Below are 19,992 nucleotides of genomic sequence, written 5' to 3'. Positions count from 1 at the left end.
GCGGCAGCCGGAACCACGTTGGCGAAGTGGGGCAGGGGCGTTTCTCCCGGCGGGGGGGGTGGGAAAAGCGGATCGCGATCGGGGCAGGGCGCGCTGCGATTGGCCGCCGTGGATTTCCTGGGCGGAGGGAGGCGATGAGGGCGCGGATAGCCCACGGTCGCTGTTCGCGCCGTGCGCGTGGCACTGACCCCAGCCGCAAAGGGCACCTTTGCCTTGCCTTGCCCTTCGTGGGTCCTTCTTCCCGTGTAGCCTGATTCCACTTCCCTTTCGTTTCTTTGTTTTGTTTTTTTGGGGTATCTATTCTCGGGCTTTGCATATTTCGTTTCGCTTGGTTTTTTGTCTGATATTTGTGTGGGGACTTTGGTTTATGGTTCGTGGAAGGGGTCGGTTTGTTTGTTTGTTTGTTGGTTTGCTGGGGGGCTTGGCCTTTGGTTTTGGGGGGTGTTGTGGCTGGCCGAGCACGATGCGTCCGTGAGACAAGTGGACAAAGTTTGTCATTACACACACTCTCTCTCTCCCTTTGGCGTTCTGCCGTGCCGGGCCGCTAGCATGGACGTGCCCTGCAGCAGCTGCGTGGTTTCTGAGCCAGGGGTTTGGAATTATTTTCTTTTTGGCAGGTCGCGTTTTTATGAATCTTGGTCGACGTCTGGCTGTGCCCTAATTATTCCCGTTTCTTCGTTTTCTGGGAGAAACTGTCTGCCAACAGATCTGAATATTTGTTGGTGCATTGGAATTTGCGATTTAGTTAGAGGAATCGGCCCTACTCGGTCGAGTGCTCGGTTCGTAGGATTTCTGTCATTGGAATTCTAACGCAAGGTCCTGCGAGCTCTTCGTGCAATTGTGGAAGCATCATGCTTCACTCGTCCGATTTCCATCATTTAACAGATGCTCAATTTTTGTTAGATTTGTTATATTTTGTTAATTTTCAAATAATTTTCACCCGACATTAGGAAATATATCATGGCTTGCTCACCCCATTCCCAAAAGCAGCGACCGCTTTCAAATCATGATTTTGTTTTCAATCAACGAATCTGCTCCTCTCCTTTGCAGGTGGTGTTCAGGGCATTGGGGTTTCTTACTGGCTGGAAAACTCTACTCCATGAAAAACGTCGAGAGCCGACGTCGAAGATGGTAGCTAGGTGTTGGAGGTCCTGCAACTGTGCGTGAAGGAGGAGAAGAACCGCAAGTCGGCCATGTTGGTTCCGGCTTGTTGATCTTTGGTAGTTGGTGTCTCGTTCGGGAGGCTTTGTTTTCTGTTGTTGGTGTGATCGATGGTTGTTGGCTGTTTCAGTTGTTCGTTGAATCTTGCTGGCTCTCCAGCTTGCGCCATGACGCTGTATGACTGGCTTTCTTAATAAAGCCGGGCAAATAGCCTTTCTTTATAAAAAAAATCATGAGACAGCCAACAAAAGTACACATTCCAGGAATGTATTAATATCTTTTGATGCCAATGCAATAGACAAGCCAGTACCCTTACTATTAATCATGTGTATTTCAGAGGTCCAAACAGAACAATTCAATGGTAAAGAAAATGGACCAGCTGTGCCAGACTAAGTACACTCTTACAACTTATAATTTTCAAAACCAACAACATCCCATGGGTCTGAAAGAAACATGGAAAAGCTATCGTCAAAAAGTAATGGCACCCAAATGACAGACCACTTTCACCAACAAGCTTCAGCAGAATTGAACACATGAAGCGGGATAACATCTCTGTGCAGGCGAACCATCGAACTTGCTAACACTAACAATTTTGACAATCAGAAAAAGGTGTATACAGAACTAGTTGTGGCAGAAGGCCACACAGGTTTACATTCGGAAGTTTTGCCTGGTCTTGATCATTCGCTTCAATGCTGAAAGCCAAAAGTTGCACTCATCCCAATCACTGGTTGTCAAAAGAATCTGCCACCATCAATCAACAGTTGAAAGTTAGCGCAAGTAAAATTTAGCAAAGAGAATGGCGCACATGCATATAAACTGAATTCCATTTGCATCAAGTGCAACACCAGCTGCTCAGGCATTCTGATGTACGTCCCATCTACAGATTCAATATGAAGGATACACGACAGGTGGAGTCTAAACCATTATGAAACTATCGAGTGGAAGATGCATCCTACTGATAATGTCATTTTAATTGGAAAAATTAATTTATCATTGACTTTTTCCAATCAGTGCCAAAGATGAAACCGCAAAGGGTCGCAAAATTAGCTATGATGTTACTCTGCAACTGGCATCAGCAGAAGATCCGACGACACTGTTTTCATCAAAGAGTAGAAATAACTTATTTTCTAAAAAATAGTACTCCCTCCGTTCCAAAATATAGCGTGCCCACGCATTTCGAGGTCAGACTTTGACCATCAATTACACCAACAAAATGTGAATTATAAGTTATAGAACTTATACCGCTAGATTCGTATTTGAAAGAAGTTTCCAATGGTATGACTTTTATAATACATAATTCACATTTTGTTGGTTTAATTGATGGTCAAACAAAATCTCGAATTGTGTGTGTGCGTTATATTATGGAGCGGAGGGAGTAGTGGTGGTACATGGATAGGCCCACATTGTTCCCATACTAGAGCTTAAATTACAATAATTTTCACAACCCTAATTATTAAGATGGAATAATAAAGTTTACCTGAAGTTGTATCGCAGTGGCAAAATCATTACTATCAAGTGCACCGCACAGCTGAATAAGCTTTGACGAAACATTTGGAGATATATCCCCCATGTTGAGTTTTGCAAATAATGCTCCAAGCTTCTTCGAGTTGTCATCAATTTCACGTTTTTTAGCTTGTGAGCTTCCCATGGCTTTGGATGTCTCGTCAAATAGTCTGGTCAGTGTCGCAATAACAGGTCTCAGCTCAGCTGCAAAAGAAGGCAGCACCAGTTTAAGTATTTCTTCAACCCAGTAGAGTTTAAAAATATTAATCTTTGTCTAATACTGACAGATCTTGTCAGTATGACTTCACTAGGGAAGTGCAGCAAGAAATCAATTAGTCAGAAAACAAATACGAGCTATACATTCAACATACCTGACACATTCGATGTATCAGCTGTCTGCACAGTGGGTGGAGGTGCAGGAGGGGCAACAGCAGACTGCGGGGGTGCTTGTGACTGTGTTGGACTTGAGGGTTGTGCAGGACTCAAACCTGGTCGCTGAACAAAACCTTGATTACTTGGCGGCATAAACCTAGAAGTTGAGTTTGTTGGAACGGCAGGAGTAAACATCTGATTAGGGTTTGTTCCTGGTACAGAAGGGACCGGTGGAACAGCCTGGTATTGAGCAGGAGGCATAGGCTGATGGTATGTGGTGGGAGGTCCACTTGGGAACGGGGCGGGTGGTCCAGATGTATAAGATGAATTTCCAGGAGCCTGTTTAGACCAGAGATATCACTTCATAACTGGCATTACATTAACATGAGATCAACATAAAAATTAAATCACCATTCTACACACCGCGAAAAGTTGGGAGGCCAAGGTACTACTCGCTTGCTGATATTGCTCTGGGTTTTTGAGAGCTGGCAAGTTTGCAGGAGTAAATGTCTTCACTGTTTGCTGCGGAGCGGATACTGGAGTTGAACTTGGCTGTTGGAGGAAGAAATAACAAATAAATGGTGAAAATGGTAGACACAATGCATTATCAAAAGTAAGGAACAAATAAAAATCACAAAACAAGGAGGAACAGAGAACTGAACTAACTTTTACAAGTTAACATATAAAATTTAGAGGTTAGATTATTAAGCTAGTAAAATGTAACGGATAACTAGATAATAAAAAGGATGGTTACCATCTGTTAGGAAATCATACATCATAATCCTAGACAATATTAAGATACTTCATCCTAGAACAAAAAGTACATAAGAAAAAGAAAAAAGAGCCTTCCTGCATCATAAAATACCTGGGCGTCCACTGGTGTGTTCCGAGGAACAAACATATGGGTTGGTTGTTGAGGTTGATATCCACTGCCATAACTTGGATAGGCTGTATTTGGTTGTGGCTGGTAAACTTCTGAATATGTATTGCTTGGTACATTATATTGTTGAGGCACCTAGAGTCAGTCAGAACAGAAAATTAAAAAAAAATGCATCTCCCAGCAAAGATAATATTTTGTTTGCAAATATTACAGGCAGATAATGTATAAAGGAAGATGTCTCAACATGTAAAGGATGTATATAGAATGGGAAACCTGGTAAGGATTCTGAGGAGGGTCTGTGGTGTAGCTCGGTTGATTCGGGAGGTAGGAGGAACTGTTGTTAATTCTCTCTGGAACAGAACTCCTGGGAGCAGCATTCTCTGGAAAGAGAACGTTTAATCAAATATACTACAATATAAATTCAAATTACTAACTTGCTAAAACATGAAGATAACAACATGGAGCACATATACAAATGGTATACTCGTAGTACGTAAGTGAAAGCAAGAGGTTTGCCAGATGCAGCATTTAAACTCTTCAGGAGCACATTGCACACAAGAAAAAAGGTAGTAAAAAGGAATTTGAAGGGAAAATGACGTAATAAAGTTGAGACAGTACAGACAAGATCAATATCAAGTCAAGTAAGTTTGTAGCAACCTTCTGTGGAAAATGCAATTCGATCTCTCAGTATTGCTAGCTCATGTGAATGTTCATCTGATCCCAAAAGCTTCAAGTACTCCATCGCCGTTTTAAGAAGGCCCTGACTGGCCAATAGCTCAGCATAGTTCTCAACAAGCTTAGATAGAGATGCACTAAATCTCTTATGACCAGTAGCAAGGGCGAGAGTAATAGTCTTCTCCATCAAATCCTGCACTTAAACACCAAACGGTTAGGACTGCTGGACTGGTTGGTCGCATGCCATAGAATAATGGAGTTCTACTACTATCAATTTGTACCTGGAGAAGATCCACATAAGTCTTCCCACCATCTTCAGACCTCAAGTTGCGAGACCATATTTCCACAGCTTTGTCAATATTTCCAGCACAAATATAACAAAGGGTCGCTGCTAGCATATCACCAACACTCAGAAGTCGGGATGCCAGTGTGTCACAAAGAACATTCCACTCCTCTTTCTGGGCAAACTGGTGAATAGTTGCAGACTACATTAGCTTATGAATGCAAGTGCATAATAATAAAACAGGCTAACTGGCAGTTCACTAATTGAAGGGTGAGTCATAAAGAATAATAATATAAATTTGTACTCCAATACCTTAAAAAATATTTCCTCCGATCCATAATAAATTTATACTAACTTTGTACTAAATCTGAGACACTTGTTATGGATCGGAGGGAGTAGCATTTATGCTATAGAATTTAGAAGCCATTTTGTTTGTTTTATACAAGGTGAACGGTTATATCGGTTGTTCAGCAGCACATCTATCACCTAGGAAACCCATGGCATGATTTCAAATCACCATCATTCTCAGGTTTACTGAATACATGCAAGAAGGCAACAGCTGAGAAAGCCTGAGACCACCATGAGGTAATTAATATAAATGGGAAGATATCAGATCTCATATCTAATCTCCTAGATTTATGCTAAACAGTAAATAACAGAACAGGCAGGCTGATTCAAGAAAAATGAGTAGCAAATATACGATGTCACAAAGACACTTACTGTGCACAGTAGCGCAAGTGTTTCCTTCCATGCATTCAATGGCCATGTACTCACAAAACTCATCAAGTCATTGCCAACCATGGCAGAAACAACCTGTGCTCAAACCAATAGAACCATAAAAATCATGGCAATGCAAGTATAACTTTAAAAAAAAACATGGACAATCGGTAAACATATGAAAACCACAATACCTTTAAATAGGGCGAGATGCTGTTCTTAAGATACTGATTTCTTGTGCTTTCCCATAGAGCAGGACCACCAGCATGGGCAATAACCAAAGCATCAGCCATACGATTCGCAGCAAGGCACTGATTAACTGCCCCTTTGTAGTCTCCAACTACCAATGCATGTTGAATGCTTTGGTCAATTGATGGGTCAGATGGGACAACATTTCCAGGCATCTCCTGCTCTATCTGTTGGCCATTTCTAGACACAGATTCCTCAGGTAAGCTAGTCTCTGTAGGTTGAGGATTGTTGAAAAAATCATCACCATTATCAACAAGAAATTGGGTTTCCGTGCTATCATTCAGTGGGCTGTGATCAAGATTAAGTGTATCAGACAATGTTTTGCTCAATTCATCAGTTGCATTCGCGGTTGGTTCTTGAGGTGGATTGAACCCAAGATGAGCAAGCAATTTGGTCCTGGCAGTATCCCCATCCTCAAACATAACCCTTAAGAAGCTCCATGTTTCCCTGTCCTCATCAGATCTATTTAAACATACAGGAACAGAGTTAGTTGTTAAGCAAAGCTTAGGAATTGCTCCACTCGTGAGAAAGAACATACATAGATTCTTGAGATTTTTTGTCACACAGAGCACGCAATGAACTTTTGTCCCCATTCTGCATAGCAGCTTCGAATTCAGTAGACCGGCTTACTAGACTCTGCTCGATCACCAAATTATGTACATGCACCTACAAAAGGAACAAGTGCATTAACACAAAGAAACTTAAAAAGAAGTACACAGCAGAGCAGTGACCAAGTAAACTTACCTCCGAAGTACCCACCTGTGCGCCTTCAGCCGGATGGAAAGAAACAAGTTTACCCCCAAAGCCAAACGATGCACCGGTGGGGCATTTTAACCATTTTGGTGCTGGAGCTCTTGGGCGTGCTGAATATTATTTTGGAGTTCATTAGAGGAATAGTCTCCCAGAAGCAGTATAGGCAATTATATAATTTAGTGAGAATAAGCAACCCCCTACGTTGTTCAGTTGGTGCTTGGTAGATAGAAGAACTGGAAGTTTTCTTTTCTATGTTTATTGTTTACATAGATATATAAAGGTCTAGTTTTAACTGTTCATAGAAAGAGTAGTGTAAGTAATCTAAGCAACTTTCTCAATAGATGAAGTCATTCAGTTTGTTTCTCAGGGGAGAAAAATACAAATTGTGGTACTTAACAATTCAGACAGCATAGTGGGAGAAACAAAGCCAGCATTCCTTAACAGATAGAGAGACATGGCATTTGGCATTTATTTAATAGATAAAACATAGCATTCCATTTTTTATGTAAATTGAAGGCTAACCATCAACGTGGATAAAAAAACCTCAGCTTATTTAAGAACTATAAACATACATGATCAAAAGGCAATCTAAACTTTTTTCAAGATTACAAAGGCAACAATCAATATGAAAGACATAACTTAACGAATATTTAATTATTTCGAGAAGTTACATATGAGGTATTCTAATTTACCTGGGGCACCAACAGCATAATCACCAGCAGCATAAAGGCTAGAGAACTGTAAAAGAAGGCAAAAGAATTTCAGAGAACTAAGTAGCTTTCTGTCAATCAAGAATTTAGCAAACCCCTTTAGCAAACAGCGCTTCTTTTTGCATCCACACCCTATCATGGAGACTATGTATTGCGAAACTATGACCCTATATGAGATCTTTAGAATTAAAAAACACAAATCAATGAGAACAGGTAATAAACATGGAGCAAAAAGCTAAAACTGAGGGTGTTACATAACAGGGCTTACTTTTTGCAGTGAATGGAGTTACTGATTTGTGGTACTAAGATAAAGCCAACTAAGAAAAATCAGAAAACCACAAATCCAATGTATTTTGGAAGGCACATGATGGACCGAGTATAAACCTCAACTCGTATGTCAAACAGTCACATTACCTCTAAGTTGTGTACGCCAATTTTCCCATCAAATGACGATGCTGCTATGACACCTGGAATTTTTCGGTACCAGTGAATGTCAAAGTTACCATTAGAGCTTGTCGGTAGCTCACTGATAATCTGCAAAAAATGATACAAGGAACGGAATTAGAACACCAAAGATACATCATATCAGTGAAAGAATACATCACTGTAAAAGTTATAATATACCTCTCCACTAACAGTATCCCAGCATATTGTTCTATTGTCCTTGGAACAAGTAAGCAAGAAAGAACTATCGTAGGGGCACCACGACATAGCAATTACACCTGCCAGCAAAATAGTTGTACATAGGATAAGGAGTAGAATATTAAGTGCAACTTGTATATATCATCATTCACATGATGGGAAAGAATAGGAGCACTGCAAGGGAAACGGAACCTTTTGAATGTCCCACAAATTCCCGTACAGGTGAGATGGTTTTCCTCACATCCCAAACCTATGAAAAAACAACGAGGAAAGTTATTGATATAAATAGAAACCTACATAGAAGAAAAATCCTAATATGAATTAAAATGAAGGACAAGTGACTGTACTGCTACCCTCTTCTTTAAAAGCAGTAGCACCACTAGAATTACAACAGACACTTTAAGAGTACAGGTATAATTAATACTTGTTTCATAATCTAGCCAAGAGATGCATAAGGAGAGGGCAAACTACAAAAAGAAACAAAATCGAGAAAACGGTCATTACTCTCAAAGAAGGAGAGTTATCATCATCTGACGCAACGATTAGCTGAGTGGACATGTCTGGATTCCACTGGAGAACAGAACATTTTGTCCTATTTGAATCTGAAAAGCTATTTAAACAGAAGATTGAAAGTTAGTAACACAATTGATAGGACACATTGATATGCAATGGGCACAGATAAGGAAAGTGAAGAAGATAGCTAAAATCAGTTACCTAGTCAATGGTTTCTGGTTTCTTAAATCCCAGACAACTGCAGAATGATACACAGAAGAGTGAGCCAAACTGGTCACAAGTTCATGTTATGGTATTAGACAGGAAAACTGTCCAGAAGCAACCAAAGTGTCCTTTACCTGTCATCCCGTTAGTAGAAGCTGATGCTAAGATATGTTGAAACTTAGGATTCCAAGTTAAACAAGATATTTCAGCTTGAGCACTCGAGCCAACAGTCTGGGAAATTACAATAGTCATTAACCATGCAAATAAGAAGGTGAGCAGAAGAAGGTAGACAGAAGTACAAAACTGGTGAGAAAAGTAAACATCAAAATAACACCTGAAACTGAGAGAGACATGCTCGTGTATAACTATGAAATATGCAGTAAGTCGACCAAAAATTTTGCTAAATCTACCACCATCATGTTCCTTCAGCAAAAATCATTCAAATGATACAAAATATATGTCTCTCCAATAAGGCATTAACTAACTTACAGGTAGGTCATGCATTTAAACCTATTTCATTCTGAATTTCTTTTAAATGAAGATTTGAATCGATTCTTAATTCCCCACACCCAGAAGAAAGGATTAGACATATCAACATTTCACAACAAACATGTTGAAACAAAACGCATGCTGATGGAAAGTGGGTGGCAAATGCACGACTTGGTTGCAGCAAGAAAACATTAAGAATCTGTACAAAAACCTGTTTGGTCAATAAAAACAATTTGCTCGACCCAGGAATAACTTCCAGGCTATAAAAACTACTACCTCTGTTCCTAAATTCTTGTCACTGTTTTAGTACAAATTTGAACTAAAACAGCGACAAGAATTTAGGAACGGAGGGAGTACAAGCTGAAGCTATTTTCTAAGACCTGCAGTGGGTAGGGCTGACAGTTCTGCTCATAGTGAACCCTAGTTGAAGATGAGAATGGTGGTTTACTTAACTCAACAGCTGTCCAGCAAAGTTTACAGCATAATATCGGCTCAGTTGAAAAAAATGTGCATCTTAATTTGGTGCCCTCGTCTTAGGATCCACACAAATACACAATACATTATCATGCTCTCCGCACAAAAGAAGAGATGCAAGCAACATTTGCAGAGATCATGCATCACAGAAGTTATCCAATACCTTGAGTGGTGGGAACACGACAGGCTCGCTGGGGTTTTTGAGATCCCAGATGCAAACCTCACCCTGTTCAGCCCCTGAAGCGAGCCGATTCGGTGTGAGCTCGCTAAACTCCAATCCGCAAACCTGTCAAAACCCAACAGGCACAATCAACACACCATCAGAGCAAATTCTACCCAAACCAGCACACAACGCCACTGACCGCCCCAGTGTGCTTCTCGAGCCGCGCGACCATGGCGTCCTCCGCTTGCCCCTCGGAGCTGCAGCAGGGGGAAACAAACAGATCAGGGCACGAGGCAGATCTCGAGGGTGGGGTGGGCGGGGTGGGCGGATCCGTCCGAACCTGATCATGCTGAGCGGGTTCCACACGGCGACGGAGCCGTCGCTGAGCCCGCCGGCGAGGAGGCCGAGGGAGAACGAGTCCCCGTCGGCGGCGCCCGGGCGGGACCAGCAGAGGCGGTGGAAGCGGTCCGGGGAAGGGGCCGCGGCCAGTAGGGGCAGGTCGGCGGAGTCGGACTTCCAGTCGAGGCGGAAGATCTCGATGTTGGCCGAGGCCGAGAATTGCATGTCGACGGCCCCGCTCATGGTGCCGGCGGCGAGGTACGGCGCCTCCGGCGCCAGCGCCGTCATCGCCGCCCGCTGCGCGCTCTTGATGCACGCCATCTCCGGCGACCGCCGCAGCAGCAGATCTCGCCCCCGCACAGGTCAGGGGACACGGGGGGGCGTTGCACTTAGAAAATTTTCCGCGATCTGGACTGGGGGGGAAGAGTACGAAGGAGAGGTGGTGGTGGTGCGGCGGGCGTGGGTTATGGCTTAAGCCCGGCTCGTGCCTGCTGTGCGATTTGCGAATGCTTTTGGGTCGATCTGTCGCGCGGATCGCATCCCCCGATCGGGTTATAGCTGGTTCGCGTGAGATGGAAGGACCCGGCCGCGTCATTCGAGTGATCATTGGCCGTTGGTTTTTGATCGAGTGGGCTACTGTGTGCCGTCCGATCTGTAGATGTTTGAACTTGGATTTGTCGGTCAGAATCTGTGAAATTTTGAGATGTCTTATGGTTTAATGTATACTTCAGCCTTCGTAATCAAGAGCGATGACTGTCGTGTTTGATTTGCGTCTGGGTGAACATTTTTTTGAAACTGGTGTTTTGAAATTGCGTCAAGAAACTCCATTGCATCGGAATGAAATAAGGAATGTCATGTCGAAAGGGAGTATGTTTTTCTTACTTGTTTAGATATCTTGGACTCAAATGTGTTGGGATTTAAGATATTCAGGAAGAGAGAATTTCATATTTGCCACTGAGAATTTGCTCATATGCCCAAATGACACTGAAAATTTACCTGTTTCAAATATGCCACTCAAATTTTACACGGGGTACAAATATGCCACCGCCGTTAGTTGACCGTTAAGTCAATTTCATATTGACCGAAATACCCCTGGTCCACAGGTCAGAAAAGACAAAAAGAAACAAGAAAACTAAAATACCCTCTCGGTGCCTCTCTCTCTCCCTCTCGCTCTTCACAAATTATGACGAGTTTTAGTCTATTAATTTGCTGAATCTATTATGAATTTTGTGATGCTAATTAAAATCAAGTGAAGTGCTGTTGAAATTTTCCAATTTTTCATGCTAAAAACCATTATTGCTGAAACTTACTCTGAAATGGTATTACGGGCATCTTAAAAATCTTGAAAAACTAAGTTTTCTAAAATGAGTAATTTGTTGTAAACTGAACATCAACATACTACATTGGGGCAAAATTGTCTTTTCATCTTCTACTTAACGGTCAACTAGCGGTCAACTAACGGTAGTGGCATATTTGTACCCATGTAAAATTTGAGTGGCATATTTAGAATAGAAAAATTCTCAGTGACATTTGAGCATACGGCCAAATTCTCAATGGCAAATATGAAATTCTTGTATAACTTTGAAGAAAAATGAAATCCATACGGACTTACAAATCGAATGTACCTCTAAAGCCTAATTCATACTTGCTCGAGGATCATCTAGACACAGCTACCTACGGGCAGAAAATTGTCACGCAGAAATGTGTGCATGGCGCAAAATAAACAAAAGTCGACTTTAATCAAGTTCAAACCACAATACTTGAAGGCGAATTGAACAAACTTGTATAACAACCGATATTGTTTTAATAGGAGTTCCCAAACAATTTTGCCACCTTTCATGATGGATTGCAGAGACTGCTTTTTTAAAGAGCGAAAATTTTCCATTTTCTAGAGAGAGAGAGAGAGTTACTCCTAAGAGATAAATTTCCAAGCCTACAGGGCAGGCATTTGGCGAGGACGAGCTGGGTCTACGATTCAAGCCCAAAGCCAGACCCCATCTAGCTCCATGCAAAAAGACCGGCCCATTCCGTCAACCGTTGGCACAAAACTTAAGACACGGGCTCATGGCCTCTCGAACTGCCGTCTGGCCACTGGTGATGCCTTCAATTCGTTTCGTCTCGTCAAGCTCCCAACGATAAACAGCCCACGAAGCCTGCCTGCGGCCCCGCACAGTCGCACTCACTCTTTCCTGCTGCCGCAGCGGAGACGCTCACATCACATGGCCCATGGCATGGCATGGCCTGCTCTGGCGTGGCATCATCCTCGGCGGCCGACCTGACATAGCGAACGAGTCCCGAGGTCGCGCTAGCTGCATGCCGCGCGTGGCATGCCCCACGGCCGACACGTCCGCCGGAGCCGCACCCGTGCCAAGCCGCCCCGCAAAAACCGTGCAGATATCTAGCTACGTGGCCATGCCATCAACGCGACGCGTATCTCGCGCGCGGCCGCCATGGATGGACCGATGATGATCCCCCAACTCGGGTTTAAAAGGAAGCCGCCGCGCGCGCACACGTAAGCCAGGGTCGCTTCTCGATCTGCAGTGGGAAAACTAGCTCGCGGGGAAAAATTAATGGGGGAGGAGTGCAAGGGCGGCTCGCCGGCGCCGCTGGTGGTGCGCGGAGAGGATGACGGAGAGGTCGACGAGGCGGCGGCGGCGGAGAAGCTGTACGAGGACGTGCCGCCGATGCCGCTCATGGCGCTGAACCACATCTCCAGGCTCTGCAAGTCCGTCGACGCCTCCGTCCGCTTCTACGTCAGGGCGCTCGGCTTCGTCCTCATCCACCGCCCTCCCGCCCTCGACTTCTCCGGCGCATGGTACGTGCACGTCGAATCTTTGAAATTTTGCCCAGCAAGAGCTTTTCGACCACGCTGGCTTGTTCACGCACTCATGACGTGTTGGATCTTTGAAAACCGTCCAGGCTTTTCAACTACGGGGTCGGGATCCATCTGGTCCAGCGAGACGACGCGCGGCGAGCCCCCGACGTCAGCCCCGCCGCCGGCGAGCTCGACCCCATGGACAACCACATCTCGTTCCAGGCAGATTACTTAAATTTATGCACCGTTTAGTACGTTGTGTCATGCATGGTGGTGAAGCTTAATTTGATTTTGCTGGTGTGTGTGTGTAGTGTGAGGACATGGGGGCAATGGAGAGGAGGCTGAAGGAGATGGGGATCAAGCACATGAAGCGGACCATCAACGAGGAGGAAGGGTCGCCCATCGACCAGCTCTTCTTCAAGGACCCCGACGGCTTCATGATCGAGATCTGCAACTGCGAGAACCTCGAGCTCGTCCCCGCTGGCGCCCTCGGCCGCCTCCGGCTGCCCCGCGACCGCCACAACCCGCCGCTCCGCATCCCCACGGACGCCGCCGCCGCCGACGACTAGCTCTGCATGCGTATGAACTACGAAGAATATATTAGCACGGGCATGTTAATTAACTTTCTGCTTGATGTCCTGCTTGTGTACGTGCTCCCGAATGTACACATGTTTCCACCGTTCGATTGTTATCTTACGGGGAAGAACGTTCGTTCCGTAAGCCGGAAGCCCCCGAGAGCTTTTAAAAAAAAAAACAACTCTACGGGCCTTCCGGTTAAGATTTTGTAAACTCAAGCGTGATTTAGCTGCGGAAGCCCGTCATTAACTAGCAAGTCAATCACGGTTCACGACCATAATGAATCTGCCTAGCTACACCAAAACATCGGCCAGGACTTCAGCGATGCAAAACCTCATCCTCCCCAACGCCCGCGCGGCAACAAGCAGCAGCTGGTCCGCTCACCCGCCGCCGCGGTGCAGGAAGCAGCCACCGTCCCGCGTCTCCGTCCGCGCTTCTTCCGCGTCAACGGCGGCGCCGCGGCGGGAGACGGACCCGAGGAAGCGGGTGGTGATCACGGGGATGGGGGTGGTGTCCGTGTTCGGGAGCGACGTGGACGCCTACTACGCCCGGCTCCTCGCCGGCGACGCGAGCGGCGTCGGCCCAATCGACCGATTCGACACATCCACCTTCTCCACCCGCTTCGCCGCCCAGATCCGGGGATTCTCCCCCGAGGGCTACGTCGACGGCAAGGACGCCCGCCGCCTCGACGCCTGCCACCTCTACACGGTCGTCGCCGCCAAGAAAGCCCTCTCCTCCGCCGCCCTCCCCCCCGGCTCCGCCGCCATGGAAAAGCTCGACAAGGAGCGCGCGGGCGTCGTGATCGGCTCCGGGATGGGCGGGGTCGGGGCGTTCTCGGACGGGGTGGAGAAGCTCGTGGCGACGAACTGCAGGAAGAAGATCTCGCCCTTCTGCATCCCGCACGCGATCACCAACGCCGGGGCGGCGATGGTGGCCATGGCCCCCGGCGTGGGGTTCCGGGGTCACAACCAGTCCATCTCCACCGCCTGCGCCACCTCCAACCACTGCTTCCACAACGCCGCCGACCAGATCCGGATGGGCCGGGCCGACGTCGTGCTCGCCGGCGGCGCCGAGGCCGCCATCGTACCCATCGGGCTCGGCGGCTTCGCGGCCTGCCGCGCGCTCTCCAAGCGGAACGACGACCCCGCCACGGCGTCCAGGCCCTGGGACAGGGACCGCGATGGCTTCGTCATGGGCGAAGGAGCCGGCATTCTGGTAGTAGTATTCCCTAATTTTTTTATTAGTTAGTGTTAACTTTTTTTGACAGAGTAGGACACACGGCATACCTCACTCACGCCACGACGTGCACGTACCCCTGAGGGCTTTGAAACAAAATTTAGGGCTTAAAATTTTAAGTGTGCATCGAAGACGTACTGCCACCCAAATGTAGGGGTTAAGCAAATAGATGACATGGACATTTATGTTAAATTTTTCGAAAATTTCCAACCCTCTTATGGAGTGCCTCTACCAATTTATTGGTTGTTCCGGGAGCCAATTTGGCCTCTAGTTCATTTTTCTTATTATGGTGATAATAATGCAGGTCATGGAGAGCCTCGATCATGCAATGTGACGGGGCGCTCCAATCTTCGCGGAGTACCTGGGCGGCGCCGTAAACTGCGACGCTCACCACATGACTGACCCGAGACCAGATGGCAGTGGCGTTTCGTCATGCATCAAGCGGAGCCTTGAGGACGCAGGCGTGGCGCCAGAGGAGGTACGTACTTACGTGACCACCAACTGATCAATTCAAATGTTTTACCATTTGGGAAACTGGGTTAATGCTGACCGTTTGGATTGCACTGCAGGTGAATTATATAAACGCCCATGCAACCTCGACCATTCCCGGAGACCTTGCAGAAGTGAAAGCTTTGAAGCAAGTCTTCAAGGACACGTCTCAAATTAAAATGAATGCGACGAAGGTTCTCTTCTATTTACATTTCTGTCGGTCTGCCAAGGGAGGGGATTTTGGTACCTCTGTTTCATTTTTTTTTCAACAGAAATTTATATGTACATTTTCCTTTCATAGGTATCCTCTGTTTTTATGCTGTTTTTTTTTTCAAAACTTGCTAAGTTTAGAATTAAAGATCGTATAGCCTTTCTGTCATCTTGATGCATGTTTAGTATCTAATGCAAAGTAACACCTGTGTTTTCAGTCCATGATTGGCCATTGCCTTGGTGCATCAGGCGGCTTGGAAGCCATTGCAACCATCAAAGCCATAACCACCGGATGGGTGCATCCTACAATAAACCAGTTTGTAAGTATAGTGAACTTTAATACACTGACTGTGCCCCTTCCTCTTTTTAGTTAACTGTGGCTGGACTTTATATTTGGACTAAAGGTTGTGATCTCTTTCAACTGCAGAATCCAGAACCGGCAGTCGACCAATTTGACACAGTGCGTGATGTAAAACAACGGCATGAAGTGCATGTTGGTGAGTATATTGTACAGCCGCAAGAGATTAAGTGCAAACAGAGCAACCCCTGCCTCTCCATTCACTCGTTTCTATTGCGCTTTACCTGCAGGTATCTCTAATTCATTTGGATTCGGAGGACACAATTCAGTGGTGGTATTTGCGCCATGTAAGCCCTGACGGGGATGTATTGGAAATTTGGTCTTGCCAAGAACGGCGCTTTCTTGGATTCGATATCGGCATTAAATTAAGATGTTATTACTAGAAGACGAGGCAACAATTCGTAGTGCCACTTCTCTCGTTGCATTTAGATCATGTGTGGATCAGATATTCGTGTTGTAGTCGACGTTTAATTTGTGTTTATTGCATTCGGTGCATGCAGTCGGTAGAAACGACATCGTGGCGTTTCCATTCGGGTAATTTGTTGCTTATGTTGTCTACACTCTTGGAGTCATATATGCATCTATGTGTCGGAGCACGGTCTCCGCCACCGGAATGCCGAGCACCTCCTTTTTAATTCGGTGGAGGGCGAGGTGATCGCTCCGGCGATCGCCGGCGTGGCGTTAGACACGAAGTGTAAACACGAGAGTTTATCCAGGTTCGGGCCACCCGGAGATGTAATACCATACGTCCTGTTTTGAGTTGTATTCACAAGTTTGAGTGCGTACGGATCACCCGAGGGTTGCCCGGGTTGGCTACTTAGGTGAACGCTGCGCTATACTCTAATGAATCGGGTTGGAACCCTTTGCCTGATGGCATTGGTTCTCTTTTTATAGACAATGGGATACCACAGGTGCCAATGCATGCAGCGTGACACGTTGTCTAAACGCGTGTCACAGCCACACAGAATACACTTTTGCTCATCCATGCTGGACGCCATGCAACGCCCGGTCCACTGTACACGGTAGAAAAAATGGTTCTCAGGGTAGTCGCCATAGAATTGCTAAGCAAGACTAGGCCTGCTGATAAGACTCCTGCCGGTGCATTAAATGCACTGCGCCGCCGTCTTGTCCTGTCTTCACTGTTCTGTGGGTCCCGCCTGCATGCCCGAGCGCGGGTTGCTGGGGTGCACCCTCCCGGCTAGCGCACTTGCTAGTTGCCGGGAGGCGTTCCTTCGGCTTCCCGGGACCGGGGTTCCCGGGAGCATCTTGTACTCGGCCCTTAGCATTAACTTCGCCAGAGGCCGTCTCCTCGAGGCAGGCTTCCCGGACTTGCCGCCTCCCGGGTGGCCTTCCTAACAGGGCTTCGTCACTGGCGACCCATGCGTCCCGTACCAGTGGGACCCCGTGGGCCATTGGTACGACACTATGGGATTTTGACTGGCCTCCGAAGGGCTCTGACGACTGGACGCTCCGCGACCAGAAGGACGAGATGCTGGCCCCAATCTGTGCGAAGATCAAGGCGCTCCGTGAGGCTGGGCTCACGGACACGGATGTGGTGCGCCAGTTCATCGGGAGGCACGTGCCCCCCCCTGCAAGGGCGCTCGCATCCGGCATGGATGTACACTGGGGCTGGCGACCGGACCCGGTTGCAGCGCACGGACCTCCTTCCGGAGGAAGTGCAGTTCTGGGTGAAAGGTATCACCGGCGAGGACAAATCTTATCGGCTGCTCCCGCTTGGAGCGCACCCTCTCCACGCCGGGATCCCGACCTGGGAGCCCGGGATCTCCCTCTCTGTGATGAGTGGGGGATCGTGGAGGACCCCTCGGCGCAACCCTACCCCCCCGCAGCCCAGGCCCCAGAAGGGCAACGCGCCGGCTGCCGACTCGGGGAAAGGGGGCCAAGGCCAGGCCTCCGCCGAGCCCGAGGGCTCGGACTCCGACGACTCCTCGCTGGGCATCGGGGGAGACCTCAGCGACGATGACAACGACGACGTTCCCCCGGCAGCTGGCAAAGCCATGCCAGAGGAGGACGACGAGGAAGATGACGTCCCCCTGGTGAGGCGGTCCGCGGCGGAGCGGGCGGGCAGGCGGGAGGCGAGCCCGTAGCTCCAGGAGCCTTACGACGACGCGGGGGCTGCGGCCTCCAGCGGCAGTGTCGCGGCTGCAGCAGTAGCCCCGACCACCCCGGCGACTCCAACAGCTCCCCCCGCGCGAAGCAGCCCTCCGGCAAGGAGCACCCTGGCGGACAGGGTGCTGAAGCTCAAGCCGGCGGGGTAAGTCCAATGTTGTCCAGAACAGTTTTAATTTCACGAATTATTTTGTGCCTGACTAATCTATTTTTGTGTTTTCCAGTTCGTCGAGGAAGAGTGGGCAGACCGGCACGTCGCCGGCAGCCCCAACCAAGAAGCCTCGCCCGGCATCGGGCGGCGGCAACCAAGATGCTGCGGACGCACCGGTTGGGACGGCGGCAGCGGCCACTGGGGACCCAAAGGTCCTCGATCCGAGCTCGCAGGGCACCGGCCCGGCGGTAGGTACGTGCAAGTTCGAACACTTTCTTTACCTATTCATGCCGATCCCCATGCTTGACGCGGGTGCCGTTCGTGCAGCTGGCGGAGGGGTTCCGGCTGTGCCCGCGTCTACAGAGGTGCGGGTAATCGACCTCACTGGCGAGGTCGACGATGATGCTCCGACAGAGGTTGCCTCCGCCGGGGCTCTTCAGCAATCAGTCACGGGGCCGTGACTGCTGCCGCAGGTGGCGCCACGCAGGGGGCGCCGTCCGAGGCAGGTGACACAGAGCAGCCCCCGCCAGCTGGGCGGGCGGCGGTGCTCTAGAGAAGCCCCCGAGCCCCCAGCTCGCCCCTTCGGACGAGCAGGGAGCAGCGGGGCTCGGCCAGGCCGGGGGTGCGCCGTAAAGTCCCGACGCACCCTCGGTGTCACAGATAGTCGCGGCGGGGTCCTCCTCCTCCGCCGGAGCCGCCTTCAGCCCGGGAGCAGGGGAGCTCGCCGGGAGGACTTGGGGTCGGATCACCTTCTACCCCAGCGTGTTCCAACAGGGACACCAAGTGATCGACAACATCCAGCAGCATCAGCGGATGTTCGTTGATTTCTTCAGCGACGCACAGCAGCACCATGCCCGCGTAGGGGCGGAGCGGGGAGCTGCAGAGGAGCAGCGTACCGAGCTGCAGCAGCTCCGGGAGGAGCTCCAGCAGGCGCGGCAGGCCAGGGCAACACCTGCTGTGCAAGGGGTGCCGGAGACACAGGTCCTCCAGCAGCTGTGGGATCTCCAGCAAGAGCACCAGCGGGAGCTCGAACTGGTGAAGGCCACACACGCCAAGAGCGAGGAGGAGCACCAGGCGGCTCTGGACTCGTTCCAAGGGCGTCTCCAGGAGAATACGGACTTACTGTCCGGCTACTCCCTGGAGATCCAGCGCCTTCGCCGCGAGGTCGGAGAGCTGGAGACGGCGGCTGCAATAGCAGCCAAAGCCTCAGTACGCCGGGAGAAGGAGTTGCAGGACCAGGCCCGCTCCCGGGAGCGTGAGCTGGCGGGGCAGCTCAAGGCCGCCCAAGATGCCAGCTCTTCCCTTCCGGGCGAGCTCGACATGGTGCGGCAAGAACTCCGGCTGAGCGACGACGATAACACCAAGAAGGCGTCAGAAATCGGTAGGCTGAAGTCCGAGTGCCGTGAGCACAAGCGGCAGGCCCAGGAGGCTCGCGGTGCGTGCACCGAGCTGCGGGCCCGCAGGACAAGGGAGGTGGCCAGGCTGAAGAAGCTGGCCGACTCAGCGGTGGAGGCGTTGCAGGGGTTTGACATCACTGTGGCTTCCTTCGACGGGGCAGACATGGGGAGTTTCACTTCGTTCTTCGCAGACTTCGTCGGCCGGCTGAGCGGCCTACAGAGCTGTGTCACGGCCTTCGGGGATCGGCAAGTCGGCCTTGCGGCCGAGCAGGTCACCGAGCAGATTCTCACCCGGGTCCACTCCGCCCACCCCGACTTCCCGTTCGAGTCGGTCTCCAATGCCTGGTCGGACGAGGAAGAGGCCAAGACCCACCGGGAGGCGGTGCAGGGCGTCGTGGACGAGATGGTGGCGCGGATGCAGGGCAAGGTCGACAAAAACGAAGCCGTTGCTGAGGAGTTTGCCGGAGAAGCCCCCGACACCGACGCAGCCGCCCCGGGAGCACCTC

General features: G+C 48.8%; 2 protein-coding genes, 1 long non-coding RNA gene and 1 pseudogene across 3 annotated transcripts; 3 read left to right on the top strand and 1 right to left on the bottom strand.

The window, feature by feature from the left end:
• The first annotated feature begins 29 nt into the window (after positions 1 to 29).
• Positions 30 to 1,427, top strand: LOC112269743. Its single transcript, XR_002961682.1, has 2 exons — positions 30 to 816; positions 1,051 to 1,427. It is a non-coding gene; the product is annotated as an uncharacterized LOC112269743 (long non-coding RNA).
• An 18-nt stretch (positions 1,428 to 1,445) lies between these two features.
• LOC100831214 (protein transport protein SEC31 homolog B) lies at positions 1,446 to 10,640 on the bottom strand. The gene is made up of 22 exons (XM_003562490.3): positions 10,129 to 10,640; positions 9,988 to 10,045; positions 9,789 to 9,911; positions 8,797 to 8,893; positions 8,660 to 8,696; positions 8,450 to 8,555; positions 8,138 to 8,195; positions 7,928 to 8,025; positions 7,718 to 7,837; positions 7,286 to 7,331; positions 6,585 to 6,703; positions 6,379 to 6,506; positions 5,786 to 6,302; positions 5,595 to 5,687; positions 4,873 to 5,058; positions 4,574 to 4,784; positions 4,190 to 4,296; positions 3,902 to 4,051; positions 3,460 to 3,588; positions 3,036 to 3,375; positions 2,639 to 2,868; positions 1,446 to 1,902 (listed from the first exon to the last, which is right to left on the bottom strand). Exons 1-22 carry the CDS (start codon positions 10,446 to 10,448, stop codon positions 1,810 to 1,812), a joined length of 3,366 nt encoding a protein of 1,121 aa, XP_003562538.1. The 5' UTR covers positions 10,449 to 10,640; the 3' UTR covers positions 1,446 to 1,809.
• A 2,012-nt stretch (positions 10,641 to 12,652) lies between these two features.
• Positions 12,653 to 13,633, top strand: LOC100829748. Its single transcript, XM_003559815.3, has 3 exons — positions 12,653 to 12,942; positions 13,047 to 13,164; positions 13,254 to 13,633. Exons 1-3 carry the CDS (start codon positions 12,698 to 12,700, stop codon positions 13,509 to 13,511), a joined length of 621 nt encoding a protein of 206 aa, XP_003559863.1. The 5' UTR covers positions 12,653 to 12,697; the 3' UTR covers positions 13,512 to 13,633.
• A 179-nt stretch (positions 13,634 to 13,812) lies between these two features.
• LOC100830903 lies at positions 13,813 to 16,310 on the top strand (annotated as a pseudogene).
• Positions 16,311 to 19,992: the final 3,682 nt, after the last annotated feature.

Source organism: Brachypodium distachyon, chromosome 1, assembly GCF_000005505.3.
Source record: "Brachypodium distachyon strain Bd21 chromosome 1, Brachypodium_distachyon_v3.0, whole genome shotgun sequence".
NCBI lineage: Eukaryota > Viridiplantae > Streptophyta > Magnoliopsida > Poales > Poaceae > Brachypodium > Brachypodium distachyon.
This window is presented reverse-complemented; position numbering and strand designations above follow the sequence as displayed.

Bases quoted from the DNA above. Each gene is read 5' to 3' on its own strand.
- LOC100831214 (XM_003562490.3), bottom strand. From the start codon at position 10,448: ATGGCGTGCATCAAGAGCGCGCAGCGGGCGGCGATGACGGCGCTGGCG. The intron at 8,894-9,788 runs GTATTGGATAAC...GTAATTTCCCAG, and splicing joins TCGTGTTCCCACCACTCAAG to ACTGTTGGCTCGAGTGCTCA. The intron at 1,903-2,638 runs GTAAACTTTATT...TGATGGTGGCAG, and splicing joins CCACTGCGATACAACTTCAG to ATTCTTTTGACAACCAGTGA.
- LOC100829748 (XM_003559815.3), top strand. From the start codon at position 12,698: ATGGGGGAGGAGTGCAAGGGCGGCTCGCCGGCGCCGCTGGTGGTGCGC. The intron at 12,943-13,046 runs GTACGTGCACGT...AAAACCGTCCAG, and splicing joins CTCGACTTCTCCGGCGCATG to GCTTTTCAACTACGGGGTCG. The intron at 13,165-13,253 runs GCAGATTACTTA...GTGTGTGTGTAG, and splicing joins ACAACCACATCTCGTTCCAG to TGTGAGGACATGGGGGCAAT.